The sequence below is a fragment of the Pleurodeles waltl genome, chromosome 6, assembly GCF_031143425.1.
Source record: "Pleurodeles waltl isolate 20211129_DDA chromosome 6, aPleWal1.hap1.20221129, whole genome shotgun sequence".
In the NCBI taxonomy this organism is placed as follows: Eukaryota; Metazoa; Chordata; class Amphibia; order Caudata; family Salamandridae; genus Pleurodeles; species Pleurodeles waltl.
The window spans coordinates 800241030-800261314 of NC_090445.1; the positions used below are offsets into that span (position 1 = coordinate 800241030).

Consider the following 20285-nt stretch of genomic DNA (forward strand, 5'->3'; position numbering starts at 1 on the left):
ATAGTGAAATACTATAGAATGAAGCTATCTTAAAAAGAAATGTGAATATGTCTTTTTGAATGACCCATTAAATTATAAGTCTTGAAAAGTCTATAAACAATTTGTTAAAGTTCACCTCTAGGCAGTCTTCCTGTGCACAAAAATTGAGTTGGGATAGACAGTGATCTCTTTCGCTTAGCCTGCACACATGTCCACATATTATCATGTGCAAATAGCCCAGAACCTCTTAAATGAGGTCTACAACTGCATATCGCAGTTAAAAAGCAGGCACTAGTGGTTAGCACTTGGTAGACTTCAATGGGAGTTGGAAACAGTGAAACTGGCAGCAGAGACCCCAAAAAAGAGATGGTTTAAAACCAAACAATCTAGGGACTAAATGGGTTAGGGCCCCATTCTTCACCTGGAGCTTATCTTAAATAGAGTAGTTTTACACAAACTCCAGTCACAGATGTTTATTTTACATGCACACTTCATCACAGCTACAGAGTTTAGCACAATAAAGAAGCCTACTGTGTGATGGTTGCAGGGACAGCTTAGAATCGCCACAATTTTACATAATAGAGGCAAATAATATTAACAGCCATAACATATTTTCAGAATTATCCACAGCTTGATATAAGCATTCCACAGTGATAATGATTGTGTTTGTGTCTTTATTTTTTCTTACTCTGCAACCTATTAATAACTATTGGAATATCACCAGATAATAATGTTTAGAGGAGCTGCAGAGAACATTGTGTCTTCATGAAAGCTCCTTAGGTCAGGCATTGCTTTAAAATTATTTATGTAAATTTAAGTTAAATGTATGCCTGTGTCGTACAGCATAAACAATTGCTGTACCTTGGAATGTGATAGAAAAAGCAGATTTCATTAGCGATCTGCTTACGAATACAGTTTCCATTGCAAATTTAAGGCCATATGGACAAAAATTAGGGATTACGATTCCCTAGTCTTCATTTTTACTTAACTTTGTTAGAAATGGGGTCTTTGGTTGACAGTCAGGTTACCCCCTGTTCAAGCAAGGACCCTCACTCTAGTCAGGGTAAAAGAGAATCACCCTCAGCTAACCCCTGCTTACCCCCTTGGTAGCTTGGCAGAGCAGTAGGCTTAACTTCAGAGCGCTAGGTGTAAAGTATTTGTACCAACACACACAGTAACTTAATGAAAACACTACAAAATGACACAACACCAGTTTAGGGAAATAGGAAATATTTATCTAAACAAAACATGACCAAAACGACAAAAATCCGACATACATAAGTCAAGTTATGAATTTTTCAAGATTAAACTCAAAAATAGCGCTTAGAAACAAAAATGCTTCGATAAGATGTTAACACGGCGTCGTGACGGAGTCGTTCCCAACAAGCCGACACCAGCGGCACCGGACACGGAGTCTTGTAGACCCCCAAGTACAGTACCTTTGGTAAAGAGTGAAAACAAGCCGATGTGCGAAGTCGGGGATCGCGGCGTCTGTGCGAAACGTTGAATCCACGCACTTCGAGCGGCGTCGGTCACAACGTGGTGCGGCGACTTCCACGGAGTCGCGGACTTCAGCGGGGCTGCAGCGCCGTCGGGCCTGCGAAGAGCGTCACGTTCCAGCGAAGGTCACGGCGTCGGGTGCAGGCGGCGTCACCGGATTCGGCTGCGGCATCGGTCCGGAGTCGTCCGAAGTCGATTTCCTTGGATTTCCACCAGCTTTCCTTTCAAGGGCCCAGGGACTGGAAAGGGCAACACTTGTCAGAGCAGGAGTCTCTCCAGAGACTCCAGGTACTGGCAGAGAGAAGTCTTTGCTATCCCTGAGACTTCAAACAACAAGAGGCAAGCTCTAACTCAAGCCCTTGGAGATTTCTTCACAAGACGGAAGGCACGCAAAGTCCAGTCTTTGCCCTCTTACTCTGGCAGAAGCAGCACTGCAGGAAAGCTCCACAAAGCACAGTCACAGGCAGGGCAGCACTTCTTCCTCAGCGATCAGCTCTTCTCCAGGCAGAGGTTCCTCTTGGTTCCAGAAGTGTTTCTAAATTCTGTAGATTTGATTGCCCTTCTTATACCCATTTTAGTCTTTGAAGTCACCTTTCTTCAAAGGGGACTCACACCTACTTGTGAAATCCTGCCTTGCCCAGGCAAGGCCTCAGACACACACCAGGGGGTTGGAGTCTGCATTGTCAGAGGCAGGCACAGTCCTTTCAGATGAGAGTGACCACTTCACCCCTCCCTCCTAGCAGAGATGGATAATCAGGAAATACAGGTTACACCCCAGCTCCCTTTGTGTCACTATCCAGTGCGAGGTGAAAAACAACCCAACTGTCAAACTGACCCAGACAGGGAATCCACAAACAAGGCAGAGTCACAGAATGGTTTAAGCAAGAAAATGCTCACTTTCTAAAAGTGGTATTTTCAAACGCACAATCTTAAAATCAACATTACTAAAAGATGTATTTTTAAATTGTGAGTTCAGGGAACCCAAACTCCACATGTCCATCTACTCTCTAGGGGAATCTAAACTTTAATCATATTGAAAGGTGGCCCCCACATTATCCTATGAGAGAGACAGGCCTTGCAACAGTGAAAAACGAAGTTGGCAGTATTTCACTGTCGGGACATATAAACCACATTACTATATGTCCTACCTTATCCATACACTGCACCCTGCCCTTGGGGCTACCTAGGGCCTACCTTAGGGGTGCCTTACATGTAAGAAAAGGGAAGGTTTAGGCCTGGCAAGTGGGTACACTTGCCAAGTCGAATTTACAGTGTAAAAAAACACACACAGACACTGCAGTGGCAGGTCGAGACATGATTACAGGGTTACTTGTGTGGGTGGCACAACCAGTGCTGCAGGCCCACTAGTAACATTTGATTTACAGGCCCTGGGCACCTCTAGTGCACTTTACTAGGGACTTAACAGTAAAACAAATATGCCAATCATGGAGAACCAATTACGTACACATTTTAAACAGGAGCACTTGCACTTTAGCACTGGTTATCAGTGGTAATGTGCCCAGAGTAACAAAAACAGTAACATCAGAGTCCAGCACACATCAACAACCTGGGGAACAGAGGCAAAAAGTTAAGGGAGACCACACCAAGGATGAAAAGTCTAACAAACTTCAATTACAAAATCACAATTCCTAATGTAAGAATATGTACAAACTTCAGATAATAATTCCTAATGGGATTGCAAATAGGTGTACCTCATGAATATTAATGCAGTAGGTTGCAATTTGTGACCATTAGGAATTGCAGCCATCTCAGGGATGGTAGCATGGTGGGGGTCAGCAGATCACAAGGTCTGTGTGCATGCTTTTTATAAAACATTTTTTTTTAATGCAGTTCGTTTTCCTTACAGTAAAACAGGATGCATTTTGAAAAATCAAATCAAATATTTTAAGTACACCAAGGCCTTAGTACAGAAACAAACGTTGTGGTATTTCCTTCTCCTCACATGGTGATGTGTGTTAGGTGTACTCCATGCAAGTTAGTCACAAACGCCAAAATGCCCCTGCCTGTCAGTTCTGAAGACTCTATGATATTTCTGACGACAATGAATGCCTCCAGGTGATAATCAATGCCTGCATCCGAGCTTGTATCAGTATTAATAGTGGCTCTATTGGATTGTTTTCCTCACATGACACAGCAGAGCAGTTAGTCAAGACTGCACTCCAAAGGGAAATAATATATATATTAAGATAATGGGCTTTTGGCAATATGTCTTTATTGGCCACCTATCTCGTGTATTCTGCTTTTCTGCAGCTCTGATTATTTCACATCTGTAAACAACGGTTGAACTTCACTGACAGAAGATGTTGCAAGCTTTAAGTCATTGAAATTTTCTATGATCCCTGGGTGATCCCCTGCTTCAATAGATCGTAGTTTGTGCATCTTCCCACCCAGGTGGAGTCACTTAATGAAAGTTCTTCAGTTGGCTGTGTAGAGTGTACATGATCATAGTGTATATTTTTGGATCTACTGCCAGTAGAGGATTTACCACTGATAGGCATTGTATTATTCCACCAGGGAGTTTGAAAGCCTATGGCCGCTCCTAGTGCCTCAGTCTTACTGCCCGATGAACTACAGAAGGTACGGGGAGACTTCAAAACAGAGAGTGAGGGAAGGGGAGGGAATAGATGGATGAAAAAAGAGAGATAGGGCGCAGAGAAGAAAAATACGAAAGCCCAGCTCAGCCCTCGTGCTGACACATCAAGAAATGCTGCCTCGTATTTAAACATAATGAACGTACTTTCCATGTGCAGTATTGGTGATGATTCGAAAGTGATATAAATTAATTTTGGTACGTTTCCCATTTGGCACCTAGATTATGCGGCGGGTTTCATGGTTAGGAAATCTATAGGCCAAGGCATGGGTCACACGTTACACTGTTTACTTATCGGAAGGACCAAAGCTGTTGGATGCTAATCAATGTATCTAATTATTTTGCTACTTATTGAAGCCAGTGTTAGAGATTCAGTGTTATGGAAACCACATTTTTCAAAAGGAAGGTAATGCACGATAAGATCGGCAGAACTGCCTTGAAGCTGCTGATGCGTGAACTTTGTTTCCTGGAGTTATAATTAAAAAGAAGAAACTGTACTTTGCACATTTCAAACCAAGGAGCCCAGGGGTTTTTATGTAATACTTTTCCAGATATATATATTTAGAAGCCCAAAAAACTTGACTGTAAAAGCCAAGTTAGTTAAAGTGAGCGGTGTGTGAGCCTGCCCAGAAGTTAGCTATGCTTGGGCTGTCTATCATCGGAATGCAGACATGCCTTTTGAGCCCGGAACTGAAGTCAAGCAAGCACCACAAATAACGTTCAGAGGGCTATGTGATCCATGCCAGACAAAGACCCCACCATGTAGCAAGAAAACCATTCTTGGTCCCTTGCCTGGTTTTTAACACGAGCATAATTGCCTGAACAGCAAATCTGGAGAACTGCCCTTAAGTGATAGCTATCGTTACTCACAAATTCTCAGTTCCCCCAATTAAGAAATCCCCTGTCATTGATTCTAAAATATGAAAGGTTTAAATCCCCAGTTAGAAAACTCACACCTGCCAGAGTTGATCAGAGGCTCACGCCATAAGGGCTATAAGATATTTCAACTTGGAAATTAATACGTCAAAGGCACTCTTGTATATTCATCTGTTTCTTATTCCACAGTGTAAACACTGCCCTTGTCTTAACAAATGATGGATGGATTCTATTCCTAATTAATTTGACTTTTTATTTAAAGATGGTGTTTGGGATATATTTGTCTTCGGTAAACTATTACAAAATGCAACCTAAATAAGAGAGAATGCAAATTCAATATATTATGAATCGTAAAGAGCAGATTGCAGGAAACCAAGTTCGCATTACTCTGAAGACACTAATGGGTCACATTTAGGATATTCCAAGATAACTGTTTGATTACTGCCGTGAATAAAATATACTTCTATGCATGCCCAATATTTACATGAATTCCAAAGGCATATGTAAGTGGGGGATGTGTTTACTGACTACTTTATTTAAAGTAGCAATTTTCCACTGAAATATTGCTATTTGTTTTACAATTGTAAGAGTTTTCAGGGATGTTTTGGGAAACTGATTTGAAGAATATAGTGGGATAATAGGGAAAAACAACTCTGCCTGAACACAGTTGGTATTTTAAACTATCTATCCCTCAGTGCATATCCCATGAGTTTCAGCAAATATGTTAGTGCCCACTGTGGGAAACCTAACTAATGATGTAGTAATGGCGGGCATGTCAACGAAAATATTTGAGTCTTACAAAAAAATATTTAAAAAGATATATTGAACTTTAAAAATTGTATTAGCCGTAATTATCAGGTAAATATACGCATATGATAAAATAAGACATCTAAACACAAAATCTATGTTTAGTGCAGTTAAATAATTGACATTTGTATTCTTGTATTTGTATTCTTGTTGCAAAATGCCCTATCTGAAATCAAGAATACGAAAATAACTAAGTATACTGCTAACTTGCTCTGTACATGCCATACATCATGTATGGATTTCCGGTGTTTAGTTTAAAAATGTAGTGCATTCTCGGACTTATGGACTGTTTGCTTTTTGCTTTAGCAATGTGCTAGGAATTAACTTATTTTGCTTGCTCACCCCCTTTTTTGTGGACTGATGCTGGTGGTGTTTTATTTCTGTGTGCTAGGGTATTGCTGTTCAGTCACAGTGCATGTGCCATGACCCCAGAAATACTGTAAAATTGGCTAATCTCAAACTGGCATATTTAACTTTCCAGTAAGGCAATAGTATGTGAATCAGGAAATCCTCCAGTGTCATTGAAAGTTAAATGTCACAGATTGACTACAGCACATATCATGCCAACCACTAAGCTGGAATGGAAAACATGATTTTATCCCTACACGTGTAGCCCGACTCTTGCAACTTTAAAACTACAGACAGACCTGTCCAAATAACTTCCTGTTTGACAGATAAGTAACCAAATTTTAAATATTAAACAAGTCACAACTCAGTAAAGTGTGTAGCCCACAAAGTAGCAGTTTTAGTATTTGTTAAGGTTCACATGTTCATGACGTGGCTAACCCCTAACAGCTGCTTTCAGTGCACAGGAGCTCTAGTTTTTCATTAAGGCAAGCTAAAGTACAGTTCAAATGGGCATTCTTTAACTTTAGTTTAGAATAAGCTACAGTCCAATTAACCACTCTTTTTATTACATATAAAAAATCAGCTTCAATGGTGAAGTTGGATTTGTGATAAATGTGCAGGAACAATGACTTACAGAAGGTCTTACTTTTCTTGCCTGCAGAACCAACAGGATAATTTACATTTGCTTGTAAAAAAAAAAAAAACTGAGAGCAGAGACCATGGCCTTCATTACGGGTTTGGCAGGCCGCGGATGCTGCCCGCCAAACTCTTCCCATCTTCAGACCACCTGTGTGGCATGAACCCCGCTGACCGTATTAGGAGTTCTCTGCAGGGCCTTAAAATTGACACCGGATGTGCCGATGCGGCGAGTGCAGTAGCACCCATCGCACATTCCACTGCCTGTAATTGGGCCAGTGAAACGCGCAACGGGCCTGTGCATGGGGGCCCCTGCACTGCCCATGCACAGTGCATGGGCAGTGCAGGTCCCCCCCCCCAACACCTCTATTCCGCCAGTCTTTTCTTGGTGGTGTGAACCGCCATGGAAAGGCTGGTGGTATGGGGACTTGTAATCCCCAGGGCAGCGCTGCAAGCAGAGATGCCATGGAGGATGAAAACCACTGGGACTGCCAGGCTGACGGCTTGCGGCAGCCTGGCGGTGTCCGTGGTCCAACTGTGGTGGCTCTGCCATGGTCATAATGTGGCAGTCCCACCACCGCGAGTCTGACAGTCATGCAACCACTAGACTCGTAATGAGGGCACATGTCTTCAATCCTGGCAGGATTGCCTGGGTAAGGAATGTGACCTGCCTTAAGAAAACCAGGTCAGTTGAAGAGGGTGCAGAAACTCCTCCAACCTAAAAATGGATCGGGATTAGGCCTGTCATTCTACAGTTTGGAGAAGGCGTTCTTGCGATCAAGGACAAGCTTTATCACCTTTGACATAATTTCAGTTTCCAAAACCAGTTTTGTGTGGTTGGTGGGGTTGCCATTGTCCTTGACAAACCCCTATGGTCCCACAATCTCACTCCATGGAGCGGAAAGTTCTATCATGTTTTTTATAACAGACAATTGCACACTGCAGAATAATTTGCATTAAGGTAAACAGGATGCATTACAAAAGTGGGAAGGGTTGCTCTTGAGAAATGTTTATCTCATGGTCAGTGAGTGTTCATAAATTCACCTACATCTTGGTTAGTGAATTGAACAAAAGAAGCACCTTACCACTGGTTCTCCATAACTGTTGCTCATGGCAGAACTGAAGAGGGCTGGACCTGCAGACTGAAACCTGTAAGGAGACCTAAAGGACATGTACCTAGGACTGGTAAGTGGACTCCAATAGTCAGATGACCTCCTTTCTGGCTAGATGAACATCAAAAGCTGCTAGAGGCCTTTTTCCTGAAATAATCAATAGCATCTGGAGCTGAACTGGCCCCTGCAGTTAGAGTTTGTTGGAGTGATTCCTGGCCCCTGCATTCTCTCCTTGAGTTCCTAGGCACCTTAGAACTGACCAAGAAGAATGACTCCCGAGAATTTGAAAAGCTAGAACTTAGAAAATGTTTTGACATCCAAGACCCCTAGAAATGTCAAAAGATATCACTGCAAAAATATGCGATTTGGAGAGGACTTTGACAGAAACAGCTAGAGGTTTTTCCAACCAAAAGATTTTGAGCCACAAAAAAGAGAGCAAGTCTGATGTAAAAATTCTTGACTAGATTAAGCCGCAAATGGATCCAGCATTTAAGAAGACTTCAGTGGTTGCTGTTAAAAATGGTGTCTTTGGTTGGCAGTCACGTTACCCCTTGTCCAAACAAGGACCCTCACTCTAGTCAGTGTAAGTCACACTCAATTCAAATTATCCTGTACCCACCCTTTGGTAGCTTGACACTGAGCAGTCAGGCTTAACTTAGAAGGCAATGTGTAAAGTATGTGTGCAATTAATCCTACAATAACACAATATAGCAAAACAAAAATACACCACAGAGAGTTTAGAAAAATATATAATATTTATCAGATAAGATGCAGGTCAAAACGATTAAAATGTAATAAGTATATGTCAAGATATCACTGAAAAGTGATTTAAAGTGTCTTAAGTCTTTGCAAAACAAATAAATATCTCTTAAAAACAATAAAGGCTTCTTGCAAGCACAAAGTATCTGATTTGCGTTCAAAATCTCCACAAGGGACGGCATAGGAGGAGATGCATGGAAAACGGGGAGGTGTGCGTCGGTTTCGCCCATTCGCACACCGGCTTCCGTCATTATTTTTCATGCAGAGGAAGGCTTTGCGTCAATTTCTGGTGCACTGACTTAGTTCCGCTTCGGGTTGCGGGGTTTTCTGGTGCCCCGGAGACTGTGCGTGGAGCCCTGGGCCTGCGGAGTGAAGTCACAAGTGCTGCATCGATCCAGTGGGCGTTGCCTGGAAATTTCTCCCGCACAGCAGGCGCTGCATAGATTCCTCTCTGAAAGTCGGGCTGCGTCGATCCGGTGGGCTGTGCGCCGAAGTTCTGGTTGAAACACAGGCGCTGCATCGATCTTCTCCTTGCGAAGTCAGGCTGCGTTGTTCCGGTTCGGCGTGCAGTGAATTTCTCACTGCGGGGCAGGCTGTGCATCAAATTTTCGCCACACAAGGAGTCCAGTTGCAGGAGTGAAGTTTTTTTGGTCCTGAGACTTCAGGGAACAGGAGGCAAGCTCTATCCAAGCCCTTGGAGAGCCCCTCTACACACAGCCAGAGAGCAGCAAGGCAGCAGGGCAACAGCAAGGCAGCAGTTCTTGTCAGAAAATCAGTCCGAGTGAGTCCTTTGGCAGCCAGGCAGTTCCTCCTGGCAGGTCTGGTTCAGGGATTCTTCACCATCAGGTTTCTTTTACAGAAGTGTTTATGAGGTAGAGTGTCGACCCCAAGAAGTGTCTGAGTTGGTAGGGGCAGAGGCCCTGCTCATGTACCCAAATGTGCCTTTGAAGTGGGGAAGACTTCAAAGAGTGGCTTAGAAGAGCACCAGGTCCCCTTTCAGTTCAATCCTGTCTGCCAGGGTCCCAGTAGGAGGGTGTAGCAGTCCTTTGTGTGAAGGCAGGCACTCCACCCTCCCAGCCCAGGAAGACCCATTCAAAATGCAGATGTATGCAAGTAAGGCTGAATATCCTGTGTTTGGGATGTGTCTGAGTGAATGCACAAGGAGCTGTCAACTAAACCCAGCCAGACGTGGATTGTACGGCACAGAAGGATTTAAGTGCAGAGTAATGCACACTTTCTAAAAGTGGCATTTCTAAAATATTAATATTAAATCCAACTTCACCCGTCTGCAGGATTTTACATCACCATTCTGGCCATACTAAATATGACCTTCCTACTCCTTTCAAATCAGCAGCTACCACTCAAACAATGTATGAGGGCAGCCTCAATGTTAGCCTATGAAGGTAAAAACGAATTTAGGAGTTTTACACTACCAGGACATGTAAACTACATAGGTACATGTCCTGCCTTTTGCCTATACAGCACCCTACCCTATGGGTTACCTAGGGCATACCTTAGGGGTGTCTTATATGTAGAAAAAGGGGAGTTTTAGGCTTGGCAAGTACTTTTAAATGCCAAGTCGAAGTGGCAGTGAAACTGCACACACAGGCCTTGCAATGGCAGGCCGGATACAAGGTTAAGGGGCTACTTAGGTTGGTGGTATAATCAGTGCTGCAGGCCCACTAGTCGCATTTAATCTACAGACCCTGGCCACATATAGTGCACTCTACTAGGGATTTATAAGTAAATTAAATAGTCCAATTGGGTATGATCCAATATTACCATGTTTAAAGGGAGAGAGCATATGCACTTTAGCACTGATTAGCAGTGGGAAAGTGATCAGAGTTCTTAAGCCAGCAAACATTAGGTCAGAAAAAGAGAAGGGGAAAAACTCTGGGGAAAACCCTGCAGAAAGGTCATTTCCAACAGTTGCTAAATAAAAATTTTCCTGTTCAGACTTTTTCCCATCACAACCAATTGTTTCAGTTGGACCTCATCTGGTTTCCATCCTCACCAACTATTAACCCATTTTCTTACTTAATGTACAGTCGTTTTCAGTGATTAGTAAAGGTTTGAAAAGGCATCTTCAGGACTGAATGTCAAGTGTTTGGTGTACATGAAGCAACATGGCAACCTAGTATGGAGCACACTTTTAAAGACGTGCAAAATACTTGAATATAGCAAACAGTCCATCGATGGAATTTGCATTCATACATCCTCTATTTTAACGTGGGCACATAAAATTATTTAATATATCACCTGGTCGAAGTTATGCCTCCGTAAAGACTCCAAGGTTTGAAAAATATTTCCTGTATCTCACATTTGAGTTATTCAGTGAAGGGTGATAATTAAGTGGACAAGAAGTGTGCATCCGTTCTTCCATCATTACCGCTACATGTTATTACATAAATTCAGTCTGACTGTATCTGTGTTATATGAAATTGCAGGAATATATGTATGTTTGCTGTGTATGTGTGAGCTACTGTGTGCAGGTCTGCATTAATGGTAACCATTTTCCCTGACCCAAAGTCACATATCTATAATACTCTACCATATTTCATAACTCTTGGTCGCACCCAACCAGATTCCTTAAATGTTTGCTCCTCCCCTTTTACCCTCTCCAATTGCTTTCTTCCCTCTTCTACAGCCACTTTTCTTCTGTGCTTCCACCTTTCCAACCAGGGCACATCACACCAGCTACCCTCTAGTAAACCTGTTGGTGGAAAGATCATTCTGCATTCAAGATTCCTTCCTTGTTGCTTTTCTATCTATCCTGACTGTTTTGCGGTTTTCCTATCATATCCTGAGCTGTCAGATGAACTTCGAAGAGGCATATTATTTATTACCATCCAGCTCCATTATTTATGAAAACTCATAATAAATTACTTTTTGACTGTTTATCTTGCTTGAAATGTATATTCATTTTGCATCTAGTCTGGAAATTCTGTATGACTTTGTTTTCTTTATGTATATATGTATTTTCTTATAGACAGAACTCTATTGCCTTATAGCTATGCTTATAGTAAAAAACAATACATATGGTAGTCCAGTCTCACTGCTTAATGTTTGGCTGCGTAGATATTACACAGGATGCATGGTCATCTGTATGCCATCTTACCTCATTTATACCCTGCTTGCTCCAAAGCTCAGCCCAGAAGAATACCCTACAATGTTGTTTTTTTTTGTTGCTATAAGGGGAATATTTTCATTTGTCTTATTATGAAAAACCCACATTCATCCATGTTTAAAAAAAACAAAAAAACACTGCCTTTTGTATTTTGTGGGTGGCACAATCCACTACACGTATTTGTACTTTAGTAAAAAAAAAAAAAAGAAAACCATATATATATTTTTTCATATATATATATATATATATTCCACATTGTGGAATTGAATTCTACGGAGGCACCCGGTATTTTAAACATCAGAAACTGTGGAAAGAGGAGGCGAGGGGATACGATGCCTCTGCGTTTGTACTAAACAATGGAAGACTTGGGACTAAAGTTGTCAGAACTTCTAATGCGCCTTGCGCCACTCTGCCACTTAAGGGATAATCTCAACAAGATGGAAGGTGAGCAGATGTCCCTTTATTTATGACAAAATACCGATGCGGCCCTTTATTTGGAGGGCCTGGAGGTGAGGTTAAATAAACTAAGCACGGGGTTTTTCTCAAGGAATATGGGCTGAAAATGGAAAATGTCATTAGCTCCGTGACATGGTACTGCGTAACACAGAAGCATGGCTTGTTAATATTATTGGAAATCGGCATGAAAGATAAATGTGCAGTTGATGGATTTATGGAAGCCTCATTTAATGTTGAAATGTATGGAGCCATGCGAAGCGCAAATGAGAAGATAATGAGTCACAGGAGACTAATAAGCCCCAGCTGGATTACATATGAGAAACTGCAAATCCCAGAATGCACTATTATAATGAACATGTCCCAGAATGCTCTGCATATATAAAAAAGCTTTTGATTGTGAAAACGATGTGAATACAGGCTACATACCACTTGAAAAAGACGTCAGTCGAAACGCGTTGTGGTGTCTGGTTTCATGCTGCTTTGATGAATAAATGAAAATTACTAAAAGAAACCTCCAGGAGTGCAGCGCTTTTTGTTGAACATATATATATATATATATACACACACACACATATACACTGAGTGTGAACTACCTAAGTAATGGGCATGCATTCAAGCATTTAAACAGTTTTTGCTAGGCAAAGTCTGAATATTTGGATTAGAATCCAGTCAATTTATTTCCTCTCAAATGCATACGTCTCTTCTGCTATCTCTAAGCAATCTCTTTCCCATGTCTCTCCAGTCCTGGCAATCTCTTTCCCATGTCTCTCCAGTCCTGGGATTTAACGTGTGCAGAAGACGACAGTAAACACCTTGTGTTATACTCCTCTCTACACTAATGCTCATGCCGGGGGCATAAGTTGGTGTAAATAATTTGATTTCTATCATATCATCAATAGGGTAGAATACACATTGGGGATATGTACTGGTTTGGTCCTTGAGTGCATCAGGAGTAATACCTTCACCCATGCATGTCCACATATTGACTGGTCCTTGTGAGCATATCCGGGGGTTGGGAGATCTTGGCATCTACTTTTGTCAGCAAGACAGTGCCAATCCCCCACACATGGCTTCTGTGATGCCAATGTATAATAAAGTTTTGGGAGGGGATTCTGTACTTCATTATGCATGATGGTCTGGGCTCCATAGAACATATCCTGCCATTATGGTGGCTCTCCCTTGCCTTGACTGCACCAGTGGTGTAACAAAACTTGAGGGGGACCCCCTGAAAAGTACCTGTAGGGGGCTCCCACCCCCCGTCAGGAGCCTACAGCCTGTGCACAGTGTACTGTGCATAGAGGGCCCCCTGGAGCTTGTGGCTCGCCTTTGTTACGCCACTGAACTGCACATTATAATTCTTCCACTAACTGTTGGGGCTCCGGCTGCTTGGTATTTTTTGTTTAGCACATTTGATCTTCATAGAGTATGGATTGAGCTTTTGCAAACTTCTTTTTCAAAAGTAAAACGGCCATGCTTATGTGAAAATGTTTGTTCCCTCAGAATGGTATAGTCAGTTGTTTTATAATGTCTTCTATGTTTTGCTGGAGATTGCCTCTGCTTAAGTGAGCTTTTCTTGCAAATGTATATATGAACAATAATATATATTTATCTGAAGCAGAAAGTAACCTAGTAAGCCACAGATGGCCACAAAAACAAAAGTATCGACTAATCATAGTAATATATGCATGGTTTGCATTTTACAAGTCTTGCTACTTGAATCAAAGCAAAGCATTTATTGAGGAACTTTTCACATAACTTTAAAGAAAATAGTAGGCTTAAATAATTATAGAGATATCACTAATATTAGAACCACATTTCTTGCAGGCCAATTGTTGCAAATTAGTTCTGCCCATTTAGTCTGCCAGTTTTTTCCTTTGGACCTTTACTGTTGGTGTATTTCCTCTCAAATACATACGTCTCTTCTGCTACCTCTAAGCAATCTCTTACCCATGTCTCTCCAGTCCTGGTATTTAACGTTGTTAGACCTGACAGCCTTAGGGCGGTCACCCCTAACTTTTTGCCTGCCTCCCTCCACTTTTTGGACACTGTTTTTGCTGGCTTTTAGACTCTGCGCACTTTACCACTGCTAACCAGTGCTAAAGTGCATATGCTCTCTCCCTTTAAACATGATAACCTTGGATCATACCTGATTGGACTATTTAATTTACTTATAATTCCCTAGTAGTGTGCACTATATGTGCCCAGGGCCTGTAGATTAAATGCTACTAGTGGGCCTGCAGCACTGGTTGTGCCACCCACTTAAGTAGCCCCTTTACCTTGTCTCAGGCCTGCCATTGTAAGGCCTGTGTGTGCAGTTTCACTGTCACCTTGTCTTGGCATTTAAAAGTACTTGCCAAACCTAAACCTCCCCTTTCTCTACATATAAGTCACCTCTAATGTGTGCCCTAGGTAACCCCTAGAGCAGGGTGCTGTGTGGGTGAAAGGCAGGACATGTACCTGTGTAGTTTACATATCCTGGTAGTGTAAATCTCTTAAATTCGTTTTTACACTACTGTGAGGCCTGCTCCCTTAATAGGCTAACATTGGGGCTGCCCTCATACATTATTGAAGTGGTAGCTGCTGATCTGAAAGGAGTAGGAAGGTCATATTTAGTCTGGCCAGAATGGTAATACAAAATCCTGCTGACTGGTGAAGTTGGATTTAATATTACTATTCTAGAAATGCCACTTTTAGAAAGTAAGCATTTCTTTGCACTTAAATCTTCTGTGCCTTACAATCCACGTCTGGCTGGGTTTAGTTGACAGCTCCTTGTGCATTCACTCACACACCCCAAAAACAGGGTACTCAGCCTCACTTGCATACATCTGCATTTTGAATGGGTCTTCCTGGGCTGGGAGGGTGGAGGGCCTGCTCTGACACAAAGGACTGCCACACACCCTACTGGGACCCTTGCAAACAGGATTGAACTGAAAGGGGACCTGGTGCACTTCTAAGCCACTCTTTGAAGTCTCCCCCACTTCAAAGGCACATTTGGGTATAAAACAGGGCCTCTTCCCTACCACATCAGACACTTGCTGGAGAAGAAACCTGAACCAGAACCTGCATCCTGCCAAGAAGAACTGCCTGGCTGCCTAAAGGACTCACCTGACTGCTTTCTACAAAGGACTGCTGCCTTGCTGAACTCTTGCCTTGCTGCAGAAGTGCTTTTCAAGGGCTTGGATAGAGCTTGTCTCCTGTTCCCTGAAGTCTCAGGACCAAAAAGACTTCTCTTTTTCAACTGGACGCCTTGTGCGCCGAAAAATGTGACGCATAGCTTGCTCTGCGGTGAAAAATTCACCGCACGCCGATCCGTATAGATGCCGCTCGAAGCAACGCCTGCGGTGAGACCAGAACTTCGACGCACGGCCTCGCCTGGACAATGCCGCCCGACTCCCAGAGAGGAAATTGACACGACGCCTGCTGTGAGGGAGAAGATTCCACGCACAGCCCACCGGAACGACGCGCAGCCGGATGACAAGCCTAGGATTCCACGCACAGACCCCGGGAAATCTGGTAATCCCGCGAACCACAGAAGGAGACTGTCCGCGTGCCGGAAAACGACGCACGACTTCCCCGCATGAAAAATAACGACGCAAGTCCGTGTGTGAAGGGGTGAGACCGACGCACAAACCATTTTTCCACGTATCTCCTCCTCTGCGGCCCTTTGTGGAGATTTTCCACTTTAAACCAGGTACTTTGTGCTTGAAAGAGACTTTGTTTGCTTTTTAGAGACTTAAGACACTTTATATCCCTTTTCAGTGATATCTCTACAATTTCATATTACATCTTTTATCGTTTTGACCTGCAAATATCCAGATAAATATTATATATTTTTCTAAACACTGTGTGGTGTATTTTTTGTGGTGCTATATTGTGTTATTGTATGATTTATTGCACAAATACTTTACACATTGCCTTCTAAGTTAAGCCTGACTGCTCAGTGCCAAGCTACCAGAGGGTGGGCACAGGATAATCTTGATTGTGTGTGACTTACACTGACTAGAGTGAGGGTTCTTGCTTGGACAGAGGGTAACCTGACTGCCAACCAAAAAAACCATTTCTAACAAACATGTGCAGAAAATGACAGTACACAGCTTGTGTTATGCTCCTCTCTACACTAATGCTCATGCCAGGGGCATAAGTTGGTGTAAATAATTTGATTTATATCATATCAATAAGGTAGAATACAAATTTGGGATATGTACTGGTTTGGTCCTTGAGTCTCACTTGCTGTAATCGCATGGTAGTTGGACTGAGTGTTTACTGCTAGTGTCTGCCTTTTAAGATAAGGCCTCTGCAGTGCAGTTAGGGTAAGGAACACCAGACTGGTTCCACATGAACATGTACGCATGCATATGCGCATATGTGGGGCTTCACATGATAGACTACTGTTGTGCATAGACTGGTAGCTGCACACAGTTAACCTGACTTTGACAGTTTAAACTGCAAATTCAACGCCTCAAAGTAGTCCCTTTAACAGACCTAAACCTCCTTTTTAACTATTAATAAGTCCATCCCAAGTAAGTCTCATTGCCCATGAAGGCAGGGTGCGTGGCATTAAAGTAAGGACATGTCAAAGTTAATGTTGAGCATGTCCTTACAATGAAACATTCTGAAAAAACTATTATCACTATAGCAAGGCTGGCTGCTTCATTAGGGAAACACATTCTTACATTAAATAAATGCTATATTCAAATTGGTAGCAGCTAGAGAAATAATAAAAACATTCATTTTATTAGCTATCCAAAATCTAATTTGATGGTGAAATCAAATTTTGTGTAACTATTAAGCAACAGTTATTCTTAGGAAGTTACAATTTTCCTGCCTAAAGATTGCAAGTATTCAGCTGTCATCTGACAGCTGGATGGCTCCCTTGTGGTTAGATGTGGATTACTCTCAGACAGAACAAAAGCTTTTGGGTGTGAGCAATGTTGTCACTTCCTTAACAGGACGGCCTGGTGGTTGTGCCCAAGCACTAGTTACACTTCAAAGGTGCCTACCCTGTCACAAGCAAATTAACGTGACACTAGGCCTGTCCCCTTTCTTTGTCCCTCTAACCAACATTGCTCCAAAACCAGTGGGAGAGGGAGCTGCCCCACAATTCATTAGATGTTATCACAATCGGTGGTTTATCATTACTGTACCCACACCACAGGTTTGCACAGGAGCTCCGCACAGGGGGAGAAAGGTTCTAACAAATTGGATTGTGCCAGAATGTAGTTCAGGAGGGTTGGGCCAATAGTGGAGGGATGATGTTGCATTCTGGGATTGAGCAGGGGTGTCTGGAATCTAGAATTTTCCACCCACATTTATAAATGCCTGCACAAGGAAGAGACAGTGAACAAGACCATGAATGGCAGCAATTCCAGAATCATGGACAGCTGGAAGGAGAAGCTATCTCATGCTCCTGATGGACTGAAGACGTAGCCTACAGCTGTTCCCCAGGACTACATGGGTCTCTCCAGGGCCAGTAGCACTGCCCCTCTTATGTTATGTGAGGAACAGTTGGGCAACACTTGGACTCTACTGCCCCCCCCAGATGCCCTTTGGAAAGGCCATGGCACCATAGGCCGCTTGGACGGAAAAGCAGAGTAAGATCCTGTCAAAGAGATAGTGAAACCAGCTCCCTTTTAGAGGCCAGGGCAACTGATGAAGGTGTTCCAGATGAATGGAGCTCACCACCAAGAGCAAAAAGAGATCAAGATTTCAGCCCAAATGAGTTTTACTTACCCACTTTTGGGGATTGCCCATCTAAAAATATGTGGGCTCCCAGTACTCTCCCTCTACTCTTGTCACCTGATTGGCCAGTGGGCTAAGATACCTAGGAATGACCTAAGAAAGAAAAGACATGCAGTGCAGTCACACAACAAAAGTCACACGGACGTGGAACAACCTGCTAATAAAATATGTCTTTATTTCCCCCCCCCGAACACCCTGACGAACATCCCATAAAGAACTGTAGAGGCTTATTTGTATAGGTTTGTTAGCTTGTGGTGCTCTGAGAGGAAGGGGCACCACCACTGATCAAATTAAGTGTTGTGGGGGCTTCAGGGAGTGCAGCATCTCACAACAGGTTTCATTTTAGAAATGAATCCTATATCTGCCAGGTCCTATGATACATGACCTAGGGAGACTTTCCAACATTATTTAAGCATTCCCATCGCTGGGGCTTGGTGTTCTTCAGCTTGAGCATGCAGGGACTGCTAGTGGTTTGTCCTCTGGCTACAGGATTTGGCCTGATGAGTGTAAAGAAAAACTCAAACACATATATTAGATTTTAAATGCTTCATTTAAAATACCTTGCGACAACAACTATCCAATGTTTTCGCATATGCACATGCTTACTGTAGTGCGATGATCTCATGACAAAGCCAATAGTCTATCTTTATATTGATATGACAACCCCTTGGCAAAGCCAAAAGGCTGGCTATATTATTTTTATATGTTGTTGTTTTGGTTAGTTATTGCTCATTTAGGACATGTTTTCGAAATGCTTTGCTACTTTAGACAAGCTAGAATGGGTGTGGGCAGGGATTCCTCACTGAAACCAGATTACTTTTTACAGCCCGCCTGGTTGGCCCTATTTAGAGCTCAGCCCTAGCCCATATAAGGACAGTGGCTTCTCTCTCTCTCTCTCTCTCTCTTTCTCTTTCTCTTTCTCTTTCTCTTTCTCTCTCTTTCTCTTTCTCTCTCTCTCTTAGTTTAACTATCTGATTTGCTACATGAATGAATCATTTGAAAAACCTGACATGATACATTCAGGCTGTGAGATTAAAAGCTCTTCTTATGCTTCACTTTCCAGGTCCACTTGAACACGTGCACCTCGCTCTCCCATTTGTCACTACAAAGAATAAAGCTGTGAATGCATCCGCAGTCCTGTGGCCCAGACATGTTGGCACAATAACTTATGTTTGGTGGCTTGGCAACAACAGTGAGGTATGTGAGGTATATGTTGTGTTGTCATCTCCAGAAAACCTTTTTGCAAAGGATTGTTGTTATTAAAATGACCGATATTTAACGAGGAAGGTCCATTTTTTTGTTTATAAAAATAATTATTCATTCCTCGGTCTTGAGATATGATGCGTTTCTTCCTCGTTGCCATATATGTTTTGTACGGATTTTGTTTTGGAAATGTAGTCTAGGTATGGCTTCACAGAGCAGACAGTATTAAAGCCAAATGCAGAATTGACATTGTAACAAATCCCCTGGCATGGAAAGTGTTGCTGTATGTCTAGAGACATTGATTGGTAAGTGCTCTAACTGGGATCTCACAGCGTCCTGCAAGACCAGCTTCACAGCGATAAGCCAAAGCTGTACTTAAATCCTATTTATGTCACTGATTAGTATTGTGCCCAGATTCAAGTCTTGCATCTGGGGGTGCACTTAGAGGCCAAAAGGAAATTCAGGTAAGATTGTAAAATATTCAGAGACTGAAGCAAATATATAAACATACTGAAAATATATCATTAATCATACAATTACATAGGATAGTGAAGATCAGGTAAAAACGATATAAAGTCAACTAAGGTTAGGAAACCTAGGAAAGGGTAGTTTTTCCCAAGAGATCAGTCCTCTCAAATAGCTCTGATTTCAAGGGACTTTATCTTGTATGTGTGACACTGGTGGTAACTGCGAATTGCTTTGCGACCGCGTTCGCGATCACAAAGCAATTCTGCATCGCGGTGCAAGTCGCAAGTAGGAAGGGAACACCCCTTCCTATTTGCGAGTCGCATTCCTATTTTGCGAGTCTGTACCAACTAGCAAAATGGGAATGTGCATCGCGATGCACTTTTTGCATGGCTCAAACTGCGATTTTCGCAGTTTGTGCCATGCAAAATGCGTTCTACATCTGGCCCTTAGAGTGCTCTGCATTGAGCTAACATGACGCCCACTATGGTGATCTCACACGTTTGAAAAAGATTATGGTCAATGCTGGTGCCACAGTTTTCAGCTGTGAAGAGTTATGTCTTTAAAACATCTTACGTCATTTTCTGTGTCTATGGCATACTAGACGCTTTCTCAAGAGTGAGGTCCACTTCAGTCAATTATATCTGTGCTTGCGAGAGTGGAGCCA

The 20285-nt window shown here is 42.5% G+C and overlaps 1 protein-coding gene across 3 annotated transcripts in view; it reads left to right on the forward strand.

Annotated features, from left to right (window-relative positions):
* LOC138300266 (VPS10 domain-containing receptor SorCS1-like) overlaps positions 1-20285 on the forward strand; it is a 2596073-nt gene that overhangs the window by 2334256 nt on the left and 241532 nt on the right. For all 3 annotated transcript variants that reach the window (XM_069239431.1, XM_069239430.1, XM_069239429.1), the window contains exon 20: positions 19014-19147. In XM_069239431.1, coding sequence (XP_069095532.1) covers positions 19014-19147 — 134 coding nt within the window. The remainder of the gene's footprint in view (positions 1-19013; positions 19148-20285) is intronic.